This window comes from Cyprinodon variegatus, unplaced genomic scaffold, assembly GCF_000732505.1.
Source record: "Cyprinodon variegatus isolate N-32 unplaced genomic scaffold, C_variegatus-1.0 Scaffold286, whole genome shotgun sequence".
Lineage (NCBI taxonomy): Eukaryota > Metazoa > Chordata > Actinopteri > Cyprinodontiformes > Cyprinodontidae > Cyprinodon > Cyprinodon variegatus.
The window spans coordinates 289845-308680 of NW_015150739.1; the positions used below are offsets into that span (position 1 = coordinate 289845).

General features: G+C 36.2%; 1 protein-coding gene across 2 annotated transcripts in view; it reads left to right on the forward strand.

Annotated features, from left to right (window-relative positions):
- The window catches only part of chst15 (carbohydrate (N-acetylgalactosamine 4-sulfate 6-O) sulfotransferase 15), a 46997-nt gene extending 29446 nt beyond the window's left edge, over positions 1-17551 (forward strand). For both annotated transcript variants that reach the window (XM_015383484.1, XM_015383483.1), the window contains 5 exons: positions 4297-4440; positions 8866-9022; positions 10884-11040; positions 16188-16335; positions 17066-17551. In XM_015383484.1, the coding sequence (XP_015238970.1) occupies positions 4297-4440; positions 8866-9022; positions 10884-11040; positions 16188-16335; positions 17066-17265 (806 nt within the window). In that variant the 3' untranslated portion in view covers positions 17266-17551. The remainder of the gene's footprint in view (positions 1-4296; positions 4441-8865; positions 9023-10883; positions 11041-16187; positions 16336-17065) is intronic.
- The last annotated feature ends 1285 nt before the right edge of the window (positions 17552-18836 follow it).

An 18836-nucleotide genomic window follows, 5' to 3' on the forward strand; every position in this document is an offset into this window, starting at 1 on the left:
TGGATAACCAGGAGCAAAACAAAAACATATTTCCTTTTTTTTTTTTTTTTTTTTAAATAATACCTTCAGACAAACGTTTTCAATCTTGTTTACACTGTATGGTCGGCACAGATTTAAAATGTATGCAGATTACTTAAAAAATGCATTTTTGATGATTAAATCTAATTAGCTCATGGAATATTTTACAAATATATATTAGGTTTGAAACAATTAATCGGATTAATTATGATTAATTGATTATTGAAATACTCGTCAACTAATTTAGTAATCCATTTAATATTAACTGGAGTGTAGAGACTCTGACCATGTCTTTAGCTGACATAGCAACCCAATTAGGCAGTAATTCTATCAAAATTGTAAAAAAAAAAAACATAAAGATTTTGCATTTAACATACAAAAAAGATCTGTTAATATGCTCTATCCAGGACTCATAAAGTGGAAAAGTGTTAGTTTCACCTGGTTTAAATAAAAAAAAAAAAAATCTTCTTTAAGGAACCTTTGGCTATCAGGTCATTAATCAAGAAAACAATTGACTGATTAACCGATTTGCAAAATAATCATTAGTTGCAGCCTTGATATACAGATATAATATCTTAGATGTTTAAATCCTGTTGTCCTGTAAAGGTTTTACAGCTTTGTAAGTTGACACTGAAAACAAACCCAGTGAAGACGTTTGAAGCAGGGTTTACTGCAGAATAATATCCACAGCTCTAAAATGTTATTTGATGTGGTTTGTACCTTGACCTGATTATTTCTATAGGTTTAGCTTCTTTAGGCAAGACTTTGTATTCTTTCCCTTCGAACTGAGACAATGGTTAGAGCTTATGAATAATGGAGAGTCCAGAGACAATTTTTCTTTAGTACAGTGAGTCAGTGTGTGTGGGCTAATAATGGTTGCATTTTTAAAGAACTTTTTTCTTTATAGGAAAATGAAAAGAGGGCAGTAAAGCTAAAGGGCACTGATCTCCCTCTCAGCTAAGGGCTTTTTTTTATTGTCTTTTTTTTATTGAAAATTAAAGCAGATCAAAAAAGAGCTAATTATTCAATAAACGGCCTAGGCAAGACATAGAGATAATCTTCGTTTAACATCAGCAGCTACCTTTTGATGTCAGTAACCGTACTTAGCTGGCAGATTGTGTCCTCCTGTGGATGCAGATCAACCATTTTTCCACTTGTACTGTAGTTATCAGACACAATATTTTTTGTTTGCATAAAACAGAAATGCACGTTTGAAAGCAATTAATTAGACTAAGGCATTGAAACCCATTATTTTGTAACATTTCTGCAAACTCGAATGTGTTGGGTTAGTCTGACATATTCTTGATGTTTGAGTAAATTTATGCTCAAACTTTTGGATTAATCTGATTTATTTGCAAATTAATTAAGCACAAGATAAACGACTTAATAAAGAAAAACTTAACTGTAATAAAAAAATACTTGTTCAGATTTTGAGAATAAGATCCCATTGACAGTTGGCTGTGGGTGCTGCTAGCATTTCAATGCCTGTTCAATGTTTGGACTATTCATTGTTGCTGTGTAGCATGTCAATTACTATCGAATTGTTATCATAATTATGCTGTTTTTGGCCTTCACCATTATCGGAATAAAAAATAAAAACGTTATTGCATTTTTGTTTTAAATGTGATTGCGATTTGATTTTTACACTTGATATTTTTAAATGCATAAAACTCTGAATGAAAGAAGCAAATACTTTTATGAAATAGTCTTGCATGAATTGACAAACATGAGAACAATATAGAAGCGGATGCAGCTTGGATGGATGTTTGCTTACTTTGTCCTTGGCTACTCCCAGCTGTTGCCTCTTGCTCATCCACACTTAACATTAAAAAAGCAACATACTGCTGTGGTTGGTGATTCTTCAGATGTTTATATGAATAAATGATGTTTCCTCTGGATCTGGCTATGGTACGGCAACATATTTTGCATTTAGCCCTTTTTTTGCTCCACATGGTTTTTCTCAAACCAGAGTAAGTCTAAAGAACTGACGTACCACTTTTCTTTTTTACGAACCGCTCAGTATCCTCTGTTGAGCAGTTGGTGGCAGGATATTCTAGAAATATCTTAGCAAAACTGCTGGTGCAGTGCATAAATGTTTGTTTCCCATTACTGTTTCTCATTGTCAAGCAAACCAGGAACATTTGGCTCGACAATTTGACTGACAAATAGGTTTGTCAGTCAAATGTCAGAGACGTGGAAAAAACCCCCAAAAAACTCTAACGCTAACGAGGTGAGGTTATCGTAGTAGTTAAAACCTCGACATCCATGTGATTAAGGAAATTCACGGAACCCTGCTTTGTGATGAAAGAAACACGCCAGTTGCTGCTTAGTTATGTTATAATACCCCTCAAGATATGGATGAGAAATCTGACTTACAAGTATTAAATGCATCTCTTAGTGTCTTTGCCTAAACAGTTAGGGATAATGATCCATTTGCAGAGAATGTGCTTAAATTCCCTGAGATTGGTGGATTGATCATCCTGCATGGAGCTATCAAATCTGGCATGTTAAGTCTTGTTGTATAAGTAATTCTGCCCCATGGTTGTTGTTTTGTATTTGTTTTTTTGTAGCTCATTATGGTGCAGCTGTGTCTCAGCAATAGGTTAATGTCCCATTTCATTCCCCCTTCCACTCTATGTCACCTTCTCCTAAAACCTTTCAGACTTGCACTTTGGGTAAGATGCTGGTAATTGTATCTTTTCTCCTTAGTTATCCTCTAAGGAAATTGGATTAAAATGTTTTGTATATACGTATTTAGTTTGTTTCCCCTCATGGGACTGCTTGGCTGATACATAGAAATGGTGAACTGATGTGATATGCACTGCATATCTTTTTTGAAGGAACAGACTGAATTTTAAGCAAATGCGTGTACTTAATGCAGTGAAAGACATAAAAGAAACTTTACTTAGAACTGTTTGACACTAAATTTTTATCAAATAAAAGCAAATGGATGCCAGATCCATACTAAAGCTATTAAATTTGCGTCATTTAGACAAAGATTGATGCTGTAACCCTGATTATTCAGATTATTTATTTTATCTAATGCTACATAGATTCTACTAAGTCATTCACTAAGTCACTATAAATGCATAATAAGTTTTGATTACTATTATTAGTCTTTCCCTCTGTTTAGCTTAGGTGGAAGACATATTTTGCTTTTAAAGCATTAATCTGAAATTGACCATGACCTGTAAACTTCATGTAACCTAGAAAGACAGATTCCGAAGATGCTGCGAATGCAAAGATAAAAAATGCATTCTGCATTTTTTATCTTTGATTGCAACTAAAGCATCGGTCCCTTAACGCTGAAATCACTACTAGAAAGATCTGCAATGGATTTTGAAGGAGGTCCAACCCTTTCTTTGCAGGTCCAGACCTGCAAGACATAATCCTGGTGTAACTCCCTCACTGTCACCAGCCTCTAGCTAACATTTTCTTTCCCAACGGACTAGCCTTTCAGTCAGGTTCAACAGTGTAGATTTATAGCAAGCTTTTTGGTATCCATGAGTATTTGAACACGTTGATTGCTTCTTATTGCTTTGAAAATCCTTTTATCTTCCCTTTTGCTCCCCTGGTGTTCAACCTGCTCCGAGCTGAAGACATTTCCTTTGATGTAGCTTTTAAATAAATATGTAAAAAAATTGGTTGTCCTAAAAATTGTTTTATTTGCTTGAAAAGAGCCTGATGGTGCCTGATATCAGTATATATTGTTGTGCTGTTTGCAGAATTATCCAGTCAACTTTCAATAATACATTATAGATTTTAAATAGAGTAAATTGAATAAAGAAATGTGAATGACTTCATTTTGAAGGTCAAAAGAATTTCACAACTAAAAGTTAAATTATATCAAACCTTTAGGCTCATGTGAGGCAAAGTTTGAGTTACAGCAGACATAGAGGAGATTTGTTTTTTTCTTAGCTCAGCTTTATCAACTTTAATACACAAACAAGTCTGTTTCCCTATTTTCAAGATAGAAATAGTGAGGAAACAGATAATGCTACGCTACAAAAGAAGAATTTAACTTTATTGTCATTATTTGATCAAAAAAATGAAAAACTGATCTGTAGCTCTGGGTCGACAGCAATGATGTAGCTTGATGAGTGGTAAAGAATCTTTGGTGCATATATGAAGAAACGAGGTCTCCACAAACATAACAAATAGACTTAATGCTTCAGTTTTCCATCGGCCTTCCCTTGCATCCACAGGCTTGTTGAGACAAAAATTAAAATAAAAAAATCAGTAAAAGCTCAATGTTGTATCCCCTTTTTTTCCCCCCAGGAATCATTCGATTAAGTGAGGGATTGCACGATCGGTATCCAGTGGAGGACTACCTCGACCTGTTTGATCAGGCTGCGCACCAAATTCAGGGAGAGCTTTCTGCAAACACCAGCGGATCCCCCATCCACCCAAACATCATCATAGGTACTTCACATAATCAGTTCACTTTCATGCGACCCATTATACCCAAGTAACTGGCATAGTTACTAACTAGAATAAGAATCAGAATAAAGTTGATTGCCAAGAAGGTTTGCACTTACAAAGAAATTGACTTGGTGATGATGATGATGCAAACAAATCAGATATATATAAATAATACAGGATCTATAGTTATATACTATTTAAAATATGCAATATACTATATACAATATATAGTGTATAGCTATGTACTAAGAACTGTGTCTTAATGCAAAGAACTAAAGTCTTAAATGCATCGTATACTGCATTAAGACTAACTTATTGTCTGTGTGGCTATTTTAAAACTTATAAATCAATGCTCAGTGATATAAAAACAAAAGCAAAGAGACTTAAGATCAAACTGTATTCAGTGGGTCTAATTAAAAATTTATTCAAAATGGGCAAATGGCTTTTTGGCAACATGAAGCACAGTTCTTACCACACAAACAGTTTGCCATTCACGGAAAATAAAAAATGTTTTTAGTCAACATTTCCTAGAATCTTTCAATGAACCTGAATGAGAGTCACACTGAAAGTTAGTGACGTTATGCCGCTGCTATGAAGAAAAAGATATGTGAGTTCTTTTTATTTTTTGCTCTAATCGCTAAAAATGGGTGTGGGGGATGCTTTAATACTACTCTTACTTACGGTATGTTTAATTTCAGATCAGGAATGTTTTAACTAAATGATTTAATGCAGAAATGATTTAATACTATGGCATAAACTCAGTATTCTCTATCTGAAAGGCAATGGTGCTACTAAATGTGACACTGTGTGCAAATGTTCTGTATTTTTTACAACCTTACTGATATGAAAATTATTAGCATTGTAAAAACTAACTAAGAAGTTAAATTTATTAAGTGAAAATGATGGTCCAATAAAGCTTAACCCTCAAACACATAGGGAGGTTATCAGAAGTTAAAGGTAACTGGTAAGATGTCACCTTACCCACACATTAACATCTGTGCAAACATAGAGCATCTCCTCCCTCCATCTTGTCCTAGCATTTAAAAAGAAAAAGAAAATCTTTGTCAGGGTGTGTTAGAAGCCAGAAGGAACACAATGCATTGTCCATCCATCCATTTTCCTTCATGTTTATCCCAAGAGAGGCCGTGATGGGTTATGGTGCCCATCTCCAGCTGTCTATGGGCGAGAGGCGATGGACACCTTGGACAGGTCACCAGTAGAATGCATTGTATCAATTTTATACAGAAATGTTGGAGCATTATTGTGCACTAAAAGAAATATATATATATATATATATATATATATATATATATATATATATATATATATATATATATATATATTTATATAAAAACTTTTTTATTCTCCCCTATTCCTATGTTTTTGGATCAAATTCTTCTATTTTATGTCACAGTTTATAACCAAAATGAACAACCTTTCTTTAGTTTTCTCCTTTGCAAATCAATATTACCTTTTATTGGATAAGCAGAGGTTTGATCACTACTGATATCAATGAAGTTTAAATTATCATCCCTCAGGAGCACATTAAACAATGTGAGAGCCACTTTGGATTGATTAGCGTGCTTATTATTAAAGCGGAGCAGACTTGTTGACTTCAGTCATTAGCTAATATTTAGGCACATTTTTATATTTTAATGTCAAGACAATTTGTTAATACTTTCCAAAACTCCAGATTTTTTACCACACAAAAACAAAAAAAGACCCATAGTTGAAATTCTAATAACTGAATATTTTGTTATTTTTATAAATATGCATAAACAAATGCAATCAGTCATTATGCAGCAAGTTTAATTAAGCTTGAAGGATGCTGATAATTAATTTATTCTGTGTTGCAAAGATTTTTTTATAGTTGACCTTTATAAAGCCTTAGTTTTGTACAACAGGAGGTCTGCAAAATCTTTGTAAGAATAAGAAGGCAGCCAGACTTTGTGTCAAACCCCAAATCTTGATCTTTTAAGCCTTACATTCTGCTTCTCACCATGTACAAGGAACCAACCAAACACTTTAAACTCTTTTAGCCAAGTGCAGGAATCTGCTTATCAGCCTTGCTCTACTTATTAGTCTATAATGGACGTCTTAAGAGTGACATGGCTGCAGAGATCTGAGGGTACAAGATACAATTGATAGCTCGCTGAGCGACGCCTCACACACTGCTAATCAGATCTGCAGGAAGTTTTTATAGCACAAGCATTTCCTGCTCAGATTAAACTCTGCCTTCCTATTTTTTTTTTCTTTGTCAGAACAATGCTCTGTTTTACCATGTACTCCCCTCTCTCTGGCTTCAGGTCATGTAGCAGCACTCTGAGTGTGAACGTATCCTGCATCCCCAGACAAGCTGTATCCAGAAACATTGTTGGCATTTATCATGTCCTGCAACTTCACATGTAATCTTATATTTCAGAGCGTGCAGGTAGCAAGGCTGCTCTGCAGGAGCTGCTTTTACCTCAGTGAGGGAGGGTCTTTTTTTTCTGTTTAATAGAAAGTGACTCAGCTTGTAAGGGAGCCCCTTACATCTTTTTAATAGTAGACATCCTTCTGCCTCAGTTAGCCACTTTACTGGAGTGCTTTATAAAGGAATCATTGTTTTTTTGAGTCTGACCGGCAATAATACTCACAGCAGGACAGAGCAGCCTACACACCTCCTCCTCCATTAGCATATCCTGTTTCCAGCTTCACTTCTCCTATCTCTTCATGTCTTTTCCCATCGCCCAAACACTGTGTCAAAGAAACAACTCAGCTGGGAAGGAAAACTGATTTAACGTTTCAACAATAGCCTTTTCACACTGCAGTGAGTAGAGCTTAGCGTGCTGCGCCGTTTTGTTTCGTTCTTTAAATAAGTAATCCTTGTAGCATGGTGGGAGAGCATGCCAAAAGCCCACTCGGTATTCACTCTATGCTGTGGGAGAGCCCAGCAAGGTGCAGGCCTCCGGCCAGGATCTTTGCCCTCTGATTCTCTTCAGCCGGCGGTCAGGTTGGAGCACCACAGGAATCGCAGTCTGGCTCCTTTATGTTTGTAAAACCCCTTAAACTGACACAAGGACCTTTAAATAGTGTGTGTGTATCATTTCAGACATAATGACATCAGTACTGATCAAGTTTCACATCCACTCTTGTCAGTAGAAAAAATAAGCCCTAGCTTTCCTTTTACTTTGAGCGAGAGAGACATAGAGAGAAAAGCTTTCTCTTTGCAGATAACAGCATAATGAAGGCACAGACGGCCTAATGAATCCTGAATATCATTTCGTATTGCGGTCTGATAAAGCTGCTGGGCGAATTGTTAGAGAAAGGATCTCATTTGACTTGATATGAGCACCACCAGTGTTATTGTGCAGTTTCTCTTCACCACAAATACACAATAATGATGGCTACTTGTTTGTTTGTTTGCTCATACAAATGTATTACCTGAGCCAAGTGAACTTTCAGTGTGCTGACAGCAGCTTTACATCTGAAGACAATATAAAACCGGATTCAACTTTGTTCCAGGATTGTCTTGCACTTCATCCATGGTATCATCGACTCTGATTAGATTTTATCTGTCCTTGCAGAAGGAAAGCCCCCCCACAACATGATGCTGCTGTATCCTTGTTTCATAATGGGACTGATATATGATCAATAAGAAATGTAAAGATCTGGTGGCTGAATCGAGCTACACACAGCGAAAATTGGAGGGTGGTAGAGTGATGCTTCAGAGGTTCACCTGAAACATTTAGTTTAAAGTATATTCACATGATAAAATGGTCTGGTCAAAGTCTAGGCTTAAATCTGTTGCACTGAAAAACGAATCTTGACACCTTCACTCCATCAAATCTAAAGGAGTTGCTGCTATTCCACAAAAATGGGCACACATTTTTTTTTTCCACTTAATATCAGCATTCCTCTAATCTTATGCGGTATTCACTATAACTAAGATCTGGACCGCTGTTGCTGGAGCACATTCCTGTGGGGTGTGTGGAAGTCAGGGTGTAGATGTGACTTAGTATTTTTGCTGACACTGAGCTCTAACCTGAAGCAGGATAGATAATGAAAAAAAAACACAAAACAGACTTCCTATTCAAAACAGCAGACAAAAGAAAAGCAACTTTGTCATATTTGTTATTCAAATTCTTTTAACGAGTTTTAAAAACTAGATTTACTATAAGAAGCATCTGCATTCAATATGGGCTTCTTTAAACCCTTTTAAACATGTGGGTGATTTAAGTTTATAATAAAAATAGCCAGATGAAGCACAGAGACCTCAAGGGTGGAGCAAGCCACAGCAGCCGTTGAATCATTCCTTAGAGGAATATTTCCAAAAAATGTAAACATGAGCAGTGAATTTCACAACTATAATAAAAGCAGTAGAAAATTGTCTGCACTAGTGTTTTGTTGTGCTGTTAAGTCTGATTGTGTTCATTTATTTTTCAGGAGAGGCCAGTGCTTCCACCATGTGGGATAACAATGCCTGGGTATATTTCTATAACAACACCACAGAGGGAGAGCCGCCATTTCTCATCCAGGACTTCATCCATGCCCTGCAGCCTGAGGCCCGCTTCATCGTTATGCTCAGGGACCCAGTGGAAAGGTTGAAAGAATTTCTATCACACTGCAATCAGTTGTTTCCGAAATGCCTTCGACAATCAGCTCTGAAACATGCCCATATCACAGCTGTTAACACAGGCAGGCGCGTCTCCTCCTTTATGAGAGACAGGAGCTCTGCTGTTATGAAAGATGTGCTCAGCTTTTACTGGGGTACGGCTGTCACATAAGTTTCATTGAGATGCGTTTATTCGACCTGTGCAGAGCTCACTCCTGAACGCCTGCCGCTCAATTTAAACTAGGTCTTCTGAACTTACTTGTTTTCTTAATAACATTTTTTTTTTTTCCACTCCATAGAACATCATCGAAGGCCTTCTTTATTTGTCTTTGCTGATTGCTTCCTTGGCACCAGTCATGGGAATGAATTACATAACTGATTAGATTGCCAACGCTTATAAACAAGGCAAAGGAGTTTCAGTTCAATTCAATAAGTTGATTTATATAGCGGCAATTTTAAACACACGTCATCTCAAGGCACTATACAGAGACAGTTCAACCAGATCTTACAGTCAAATTTTCTGTCTAAGTAAAACCAGCTGATTGCATTGACTCATTGACTCAGCAAGCATGCTTGTAGGGACAGTGGAGAGAAAAACTCAATTTTAACAGGAAGAAACCTCCAGCAGAACCAGAATCAGTGTGAGCGGCTATCCACTGAGGCCGACTGGGGTTCAAGGAGACAGAAGCAGACTTACAGAAAGTAGCAGATATACAAAAGGCAACTGTCAACTGGCTCCACAGGCGGCCCCGTCCAGGAAACACACAGCCAGCCAGACAAGCTCTGAGCTAGTTCCCAACATCAGAGCATGAAGAGAGCAAATCCAGCAAATCACAGTCAGAGAAACAGGACTACACTGAAAAAATAGGCAGAGCTTGAATATCTATAAACAAAGATGTTGATGGCAGCAGCACATGTTATATTTCTCTCCAGGATGGTGTCTTAGATAGAAAACTTTGAACCAATCTGACTGTTGTATTGTCTCTGTAAATTGCCTTGAGATGACTTGTGTTGTGAATGGTGCTATATAAATAACTTGAATTGAATTACTATGATGAAGAAATACAGTTTTAGGTTTGGGCTGGTATTTTTTTTCCACAATGCAATAACTTGAATTGAAAGACAAGATGTCTGCTGTATTTATAAATATACCTAGTAAAGTTACCACAACACATTCTGTAATTCTAAAGACCAAAGTAGCAAGTATCTAACTGCCTCTAAAATGATTACTAGAGTTTGACTAATACTGATTTTCTAATAGCAGATGCTGATATTGATTACTTTGACATCAATCCAACCAATCCTCGATATGTGCTGCCAATTCCTTCCTCTATTTGAACGATAAAAGTGGCATAGTGCTATAAAATGTTTCACAAGTCTTTGTTTAAACAGAAAAGAAACATCCATTAGTAATTGAACAAAATATTTAGAAAGGATAGCAAATGGAGGGAGTTACAATACATGTGTTTAAGGTCAAACTAAATGCATTGTTACTGAATGCACTAATGTATAGGTAAACACATTTGTGTGTCGGCTGATGAAGATACAAGAGAAAAATTGAAATACCATCTTGCAGATGATTTGGTTTATATCTAATTATTACTGTCTGTTTTATTTCCTAATAATAAATATGATGATTTTTAACACAGTGGTATTATTTAAGACATTTCTTAATTAGGTTCTACCGATCTTGCATTGTTTACAGCATCCTAAGAATGTTAATCAAAAAGTAATAACCCCCCTGATGCTTAAAAAAATACATTCAGTCAAAACATAACAGCCTTTAGCTGAGATCTTCTAAGGGCCTGAAAAAGAAAAAGGTTGATAATGCCTCTCTTTTTTCTTCCAGGCTTTACTCCGACTACCTTTACTTTGGAATTGCCAATAAGTCTGCAGAGGATTTCCACGAGAAGGTGTCAGAGTCCCTGCAGCTATTCGAAGGTTGCCTTACTGAGTACACTATGCGCTCCTGTGTGTACAACACCACTGTCAACAACGCAATGCCTGTAAGTGGTCCCTCCTTCCTCCTTTTGTTAGGCATCCCTGCCTTAAAGCCAAATTTAGCCACCAGTTAATAAGTTGGTGGGAATGGAGAAACAGAAAAGCCTTGAAATAAAAAAGAGGGAGGGGAAACCACACTTCATTATCACATGTTTAAAACCTTAATGGAAGAACGTACTGCCTCTCTGGGTATAACAAAACCTAGCTCAGAGAAGCTATGAACTTCTTTTAAACTCTCTGAGCAGGACCTTAGAGCCTGCCAGTTCAGAGCCCTTGTGTTAGGATCCCTGCCAGCTTTCCCCACGGATCCCTAAAGCAGAGCGGGTTAGAGGAGAAGGAGAAGAAGGAGACTGGTCATTCCTCTTTTGGCTCCCTGCAAAAACTGTCTGGTATTTAGAGGTCCTGCTCTCCAGCTGTCTCCAACTCGCTTTCTGACCCTGTGGAGGCAATGCTCGCTCTCTGCAGCTGTCCTCAAACTCGATCCACTGATATCAGACTTATTAATGCATGTTGAAAAGATCTACAGCTGTTCTTGCAGTAGGGTCAGTTTGACAAAAAGATGAATGTCAGTAAGAGAGCTGAAATAGCCTTAAATGTGAGAAGGAAATTGGTCAAATTACTGGATTATAATGCAAGCTGAGATTAAGCTAAACCAAACTTAACTAAGGTCCATTCATCCATTCTCACAGCCTATGACAATATGAGTGGTTCTAATCATCTTGAAAGCAATCCAAAGGATTATTACTAGAACTTTTTTTTGTGTCAATTTTTTTTCAGAGTAGAAGAAGCACTTTGAGATTTCTATAAGTGTTCTTAAAGGTGCTTATGACCTGTTCAAGTGTTAGGCTGTTGTGTTTGTTTTGGGTCATGAAGCATGGGTAGAGTTAAAGGCACGAAGAAGGGAGAGAATAACTGCAAACATGCACAGATAAATGGGGCGATCTGGATAGGAAAAACTGGAAACAGTGAACTTTAATACAAAGAGAGGGTGTGGAGAAAAATAAAAACTGGAAAAAGTGATGATCAGCAGATGATGTGGAGCAGCTGAGGAAGTTGGTAAGGGAAGAAATTGAATATGGAAACCTAAGTTACTTCTTAATTACCAAAGAGCATAAAACTAAACTAGAAAACTAATCACAAAGGAGTAAAGTAATAGGGCAAAATCTAGCTAATATTATGAACTAATAATAAAAGTAGGGGTGCAATTAATGATTACTTTGAAAATTGGTTAAACTGTTGATTATTTTTTGATTAATAATCATATAGCACAAGGCTACTAAAAGAATGCTTTTTTAAATGAAATTAAACCAGGTGATACTAAAATTCTTTCACTTGAGGATCTCTGCACAAAGCATATAGACAGGCAGAAACGTTTCTTTTTTTAATCTTGTTTTTTACAATTGGTATAATTACTGCTCAAGGTGGATTGTTCTGTCAGCTAAAGGCATGTTTTACAGTCTCTACACTCCAGTTAATCAATTACTAAATTAGGTGATCATTATTTCAATAATCGATTAATCACAATTAATCCAATTATTGTTTCAGCCCTAAATAAAAGCTAACATTAAGTAACTATAGAAAAGAAATAAACGTTTAAGGATCATTGCAAGCTAAAGAAAGATGGTCACCAAACAGCTAAGAGAGAAACATAAATTGCAAAAATTGGATGAACAAAGCTGATAAAAAAAAAAAAGAAACTAAGATGGAAACACATGTCTGAAGTAAATGGACTGTTCTTGAATAGCGCTTTATCAAGTCCAGGGACTCAAAAGCGCTTCACACTACATTCAGCCATTCATGCATTCACACAGGCTCTCACATGCTGAGTAGGAGGCGGGCTGCAAAACAGAAGCCTTTTATTCCAATAAAAAAGTGTCCTAACAATCTGACTAAAACCTCCCAAAACTTTGTTGGAAAATGAGATGAAGTCCATTGGCCTCTGATTTAAGAGTGTTTTGTGCTTTGCATGACCTGGATGACTGAGACACAGGCAAAATGTGATACCGACCAGACTTAATCAGTGGGCCGGGGCTCTTAATGGTGTCTAAAAAAAAAAACTGAATATTACCAGAACATCGAAGATAAGACATGATGGAGAGAGCATCATCATCCTAGGTTATTTTTTATACAAGTTAACCTTGTTTATTTATTTCTTTTTTCAATCTGTGTGGAAACATGAACAATCCTGACTGCTAGTGACAACAGAAAGATGAAAAGATGAAAATTTACTGAATGCAGATGGAGTCAAATTAAAGTTCTGGAACAACGTTCTCTAAGACTAAAACTAAATTTGAAAAGATGTCAGTCTTGTTCCACTTTTTGACATCTAGAAAAAAACATTGTCTCAAAATCTGATAAACGAGGACTCTGCAAAGCAAAGTGGGTAATAAATTACTATGTTAAGATGCCTTCAAGCTTCCACTAAAGAAAGTTATGAAATCAAAAGGTTCCCCATGAGTTTAAAGATGTGTCAGGTTCTTACAGTCGTTTTTCAATTTAACTAAAGAAGGTTTATTCTTTTGTTAACTTGCACAGAATATTTTTTATGATCTTTCTGAAATAACATTACATTTTTTATCAGTGTCTTACTTTTACTTCACAAACGCAGGATATTAAACTACAATGTGCACTTTTGACAGCAGTGCATCTCTTACGAATCACAACTCTAAAGGTAAAAAAAAAAAAAAAACTACTTGCTCTTTAATGATTTCAAATAATAGGTATCAAATTGAACCTGCAAGTTTTTTCTAAAAGTACATATAAAAAGTAGGCAGATGATCTACTAAGATTGCTGCACAAATGTAAAAAGACAAATAAACCACTTTGATTCCGCCCAATAAAGTTAGCAGTTTGAGAGTGGCCATAAAAAATAAGATCATAATATAACATTTATAGGTTACTTGATATGGGCAGCCTATCTCTAAGTGTTACGAACAAAAGTAGATTCCGCTCTAAATATCTGGATTTATCTTCACCAGCTCCTTTCGACAGCACCTTGACATGATGCTTTATTAAAACAGAGGGAGAAAAAGATAATTGCCATCTGTAATGGATGCTGCCACCAGATGTTTTTTCTTTATTAATATTACTCTACTATTGTTTATTCTGACAGGCCTTAAATGCTTAAATGGCCAGCCCAGCCGAGAGCTTTGACTGGGCATCGGTTTATATAAATATGTATATAAAGTCTTGATTGATCAATCTTTGAATGAGGTCATACCTAAAATCTGACATTTTTTATGTAACCTTTTCTGGAAGCAATAAAAATATGGACTTAATAATTAAATATCTAAAGAGGTGTATGAATTTAGGATTTTAAAACTGTATTGATATAATTCACGCATCATGCATGTAATATTAAAATTTTACATTTAAAATTAACATTTTTTTTTGTGTATTTAATAAATTTTAATGGTCAAAATCTCTCTCAAGCAGTTTAGGCTATACAGCAGGTTTCTCTATTTGTTCAACTCCACCACAGCACCAGCCTCATCCTTTTGGTGCCTAGTAGTTATCTCAGTCAAATTTAAAACATTGCAAACCTTTTAATATAACTTCATTTGGCAAAGATTAAAAACCAGCCTTGTGTGAAGGTTTAGGGACGTAGTTGTGGACCCAAATGCAGAGTAGAAGGAGGCAGAGAAGATTGCTTGCTAGATTTAATGAAAATCTAAGTCCAGAAATTAAGGACTAGGAAACTCAAGAACCAAAACACTAGCAGACAAGAGGGCAGAATAAACCAAAATAATCTCAAGGATCCAGCAATGAGTAACTGAACAGGAGGTGTATGTATGGGAGACAGAACAAGAGAGGAATGATTGGTTGATAGGGAGCAGGTGTAGACAGAATTAACTGGAAGGAGCTAAGTTGAAAAGAAAGGACACTAGGGGGCAGCAAAACTAAAAATACAAAAATGATGTAACTCTAGAAAATAACATGACTTGACCAAAGCGCTTTACACTACATTCATTCACCCATACACTGATGGTGGCGAGCTACATTGTAGCAAAAGCTGCCCTGGGGCTCACTGACAGAAGCGGGGCTGCCGTACACTGGTGTCTTGCCCAAGGACACAACGACAATGAAAGTCGGAGTCGGGGCTTGATCCGTCAATCCTTCGATTTCAGGGCAAACTCCTACATCAAATGCCACTGTCGCCCCGTAAGCTCGAAACACTATGATGGAAACTGCTGAGTTTGTTGCGCCATCAGAACACTTGCAGGCTGTGACTGCCTATAAAGAGAGCAGACTTTCTACAGGTAGAAGTAATCCAATATTAAGCAGTTCCTTTGGCTTGAGGCGCGTTCCTCAGGTGACAGCTGCTGTACAGTTTCTATGATAATGATGGAGCTGCTGCGTGACCCAAGATGGAGGGGGAAATTTCTTTTTTTTTTCCTGTCGGTCTGCAGAATAGTGAGCTTTATGTATAAAAGCTTCATAAACTTTAGTAAAGATGCATCAGCAGCATAATGATTTTGAAGGAATGGCAGATTGGGGTACTTAACCAATACTGCAGTAAATAATCAGTTGAAAATAATGATACGAAAATATTTTATTAAACTTTAGAATAAAACAGTATTTCTAACAAACACTTTTTAAAGATGATAAAAAAAAAAAAAACTCCTTGGCCATTGCCCCTGTCGGCTGACGTATAAATGACCACAGAATCTCTCTCCTACGTCAATCATTGTACTAATCTCTCCTTTGTGGTTATAGATACGATATAGATATTTAGATATTTTTTCTGTCAGTTTAAATGTGACTTTCAGAAGTACTAAAAACTACACAAGAACCACGACAGAAGTTTAGTTTCTGATTTCGAAAATCACTTTGCATGCGGTTAGAAATAAACATTTGCAATTTTCCATGAATTTGCAGTTTGGTCATTAGAATAGCATCTGCATATCCATGAAGACGCAAATGCAAAAAAAAAAAAAAAAAAATGTTTGCACACAGTCTGCTGATTTGCAAATGCAAATCACTTTGCATTTTCTTTCAAGATCCTCTCCATGTCTACAAACAGGTTTGCATTTTGGAAGATCAGACCTTAAATGCAAAAGCTTTTTGAGATACATCTGTTTATCCCTTCCAAAGAAATAGTTGCATGCATGGCGTCATTTTTCTCTTCTTCTTTGTTCTTTTTCCTTAACAGGTGAGATTGCAAGTTGGCCTTTACATTGTGTATGTAACTGACTGGCTGACTGTCTTCAGTAGAGATCAGATCCTGGTCCTGAGACTGGAAGACCACGCCTCGAACAGGAAATACACAATGCACAAAGTGTTTGATTTTCTTAACCTCGGTAAGTAGGTTCAATGATTCATGGAGGTCTAAAGGTCAAAGCAGTGAGCTTAAAGGATGCTGAAAGAAAAGTCAGCATGGATGCCTAAATCTGATTGAGACAAACTATCAAAGACTGGTAGCTGAAATTTAAATGAAACTTAGTTTTATTCAAGGTTTAGTGGAGGATTTTCACAAATTTTTAAAAAAGACCCGCCCTCTCCACTTAAAAAAAAAATTACATGCAGAATCATGTGCCCGCTCTCGAGAGGGAACGCCCGATTAAAAGCGTGCAGCCCATTTCTCCTCATGCACGCTCGGTTTAAGAATAAGATTTGCAATTTTTCCACTATGTCAGACTCACCACCTGTAAGTGAACAGGGAGATGAGCACATAGGACAGGCTTACCTAAACATCACCTGAATGATTGACGATTAGGAGGACCACTTATTTTGATGATCCACTTGGAAAAAGAACATCCTGTACTATACCTTTAAATAAACAATCAAGCCACTCTTCGGATTTTTACTTGTCCTTTTTTTTTCTAAGAAAACATAATCACAATTGGACTATCCTGTGTTGGTTCATAATGTAACTTCTAAATCAGATACAGCATGTGTAGTTGTAATCTTACAAAATAAGAAAAACCTTTAGCAGTGTTATGCTTCTAAAAGGACAAGGAGTCATTTTTGCCATTCCTTTATTTCTGGGGCAGCTATAAGTTCAGTAATAATTATTTGTGTTTTTTACAGGGCCGTTGACAAAGGAAATTGAATCACAAATCACAAGGAGCCCAGCATCAAACACAAGGAGACCAGCAGACAAAAACCTGGGACCCATGCTGCCTGTCACTAAAGAGATTCTGCGGGACTTCTACAAACCATTTAATGAGAAACTGGCCAAAGTGCTGCGGAATGACTCCTTCCTGTGGGAGGATAACTCAAAGCTCTGAACGAACTGCCTTCAAACAAGAAAAAGAGAACAATAAAAATTAAAGAACCCAGTTTGGGTTTTTATCTCTTTTAAGTGCCCATGAAAATAAAAATAAAAATATTTTAATGTAAATTATTTTTAACTTATACATGCAGATATGATTTAAAAACAGACAATATGAGCACAAGTAAGTGTGATGTGTTGGTGTGAGTGAGTGTGAGAGATGAAGAGTGATAGAATGTAAGTGATGCTGCGAGAACTCAGCTCTGCGTGTTCTGTCCACATATACACAACTAAAATTAAAATTTTAAATAATGGAAAACAAGGTCTCATGTTTTCTGCTTGTATTGGTTACATTGATGTACACAAAAACCAAACTAAAAGCATGTTTGGTATTCCAGTCATCTTTTCCACTAGTAAATATGTGAAGCACATCTTTGGTCAGATGATTAGCGAGACAACACTGCCCTCTGCTGTTAGATTATTTCACTAACATAAAAGAACTGTCTCCAAATAAACACATTCACTGTTTATTCCCTATTGCGCTTTAAATTATTGGGCTAAATATACTGTACCAGGTCATCAAATTCTAAATCCATGAGGAACTAGTTATACTAATATTTATTTAGTTTTTGGGGCTGTGAAAAAAGCTGGACTACCTGAAGAGATGCTGAAAGAGGTCATACAAGGATTCAAACCAGGATCTTCTTGCCATAAGGTAACAGTGCAACCAGCTGCATCAATCTACTGTTTGCTTATAAAAAGATGTTGAGATTAAATGTACATTTAATTGCTTTGGTTGTCCAAAACTTCAAAGTTAAATATATTATTTCCCAGATGGGGCTTTGCCTAAACTTACAGATATCTTGAATTACACTCAAAAATTACACTAATTTTTGCCTTTTAATCACTTCCTAGGACTAATACTAACCTGTTTATTGTAAATGCTTATTTTTTCAAAATCAGGAATTGGTAGGATTCTTTTTCTTATATTCATATACTGAGGCTCAAATAAACTATTTGGTTAACTTACTCTCTTAATTGATCATAATCATCAAACTATTTTTTTTCAGTACAAGATACCTAGACTCAATAAATAAATAATGATTTCAGTTATTAATAATAAAAAAGCTTTCTGAATCAACCGGGCAAAATACAAATGACAATCCTTTCTCTTAAATTAACTGCAATCAAACTTTTATTATTTTATTTTCCATTTTATTATTCATCCGCCATACCATACAAGGTCTGATCATCTTTTGAATCAAGAATCAGCGAAACAGAACTTCCTTGATGATATAAAGAAGGGATATAGATCCAAAATAAGACAAGGATAAATAAAGAGAAGATAAAACTAAATAATTTACACTTATAAATCATGAAAATGGTTGAAATTCTATTTTCCAAGGCTCAGGAACTCTTTCGCAGAGAGAGTTATTAATCATATTCAGAGAAAGATCTGAGGAATATGGACCTTTCCAGGGCTGGTAGACTGTCCAGGTGCAGATCAATGACTCTACCTGGGGATTACTGACCGAAGAGGACACAAGGTCCAACATTACATCCACCAAAAACAGAAGCAGATCCACA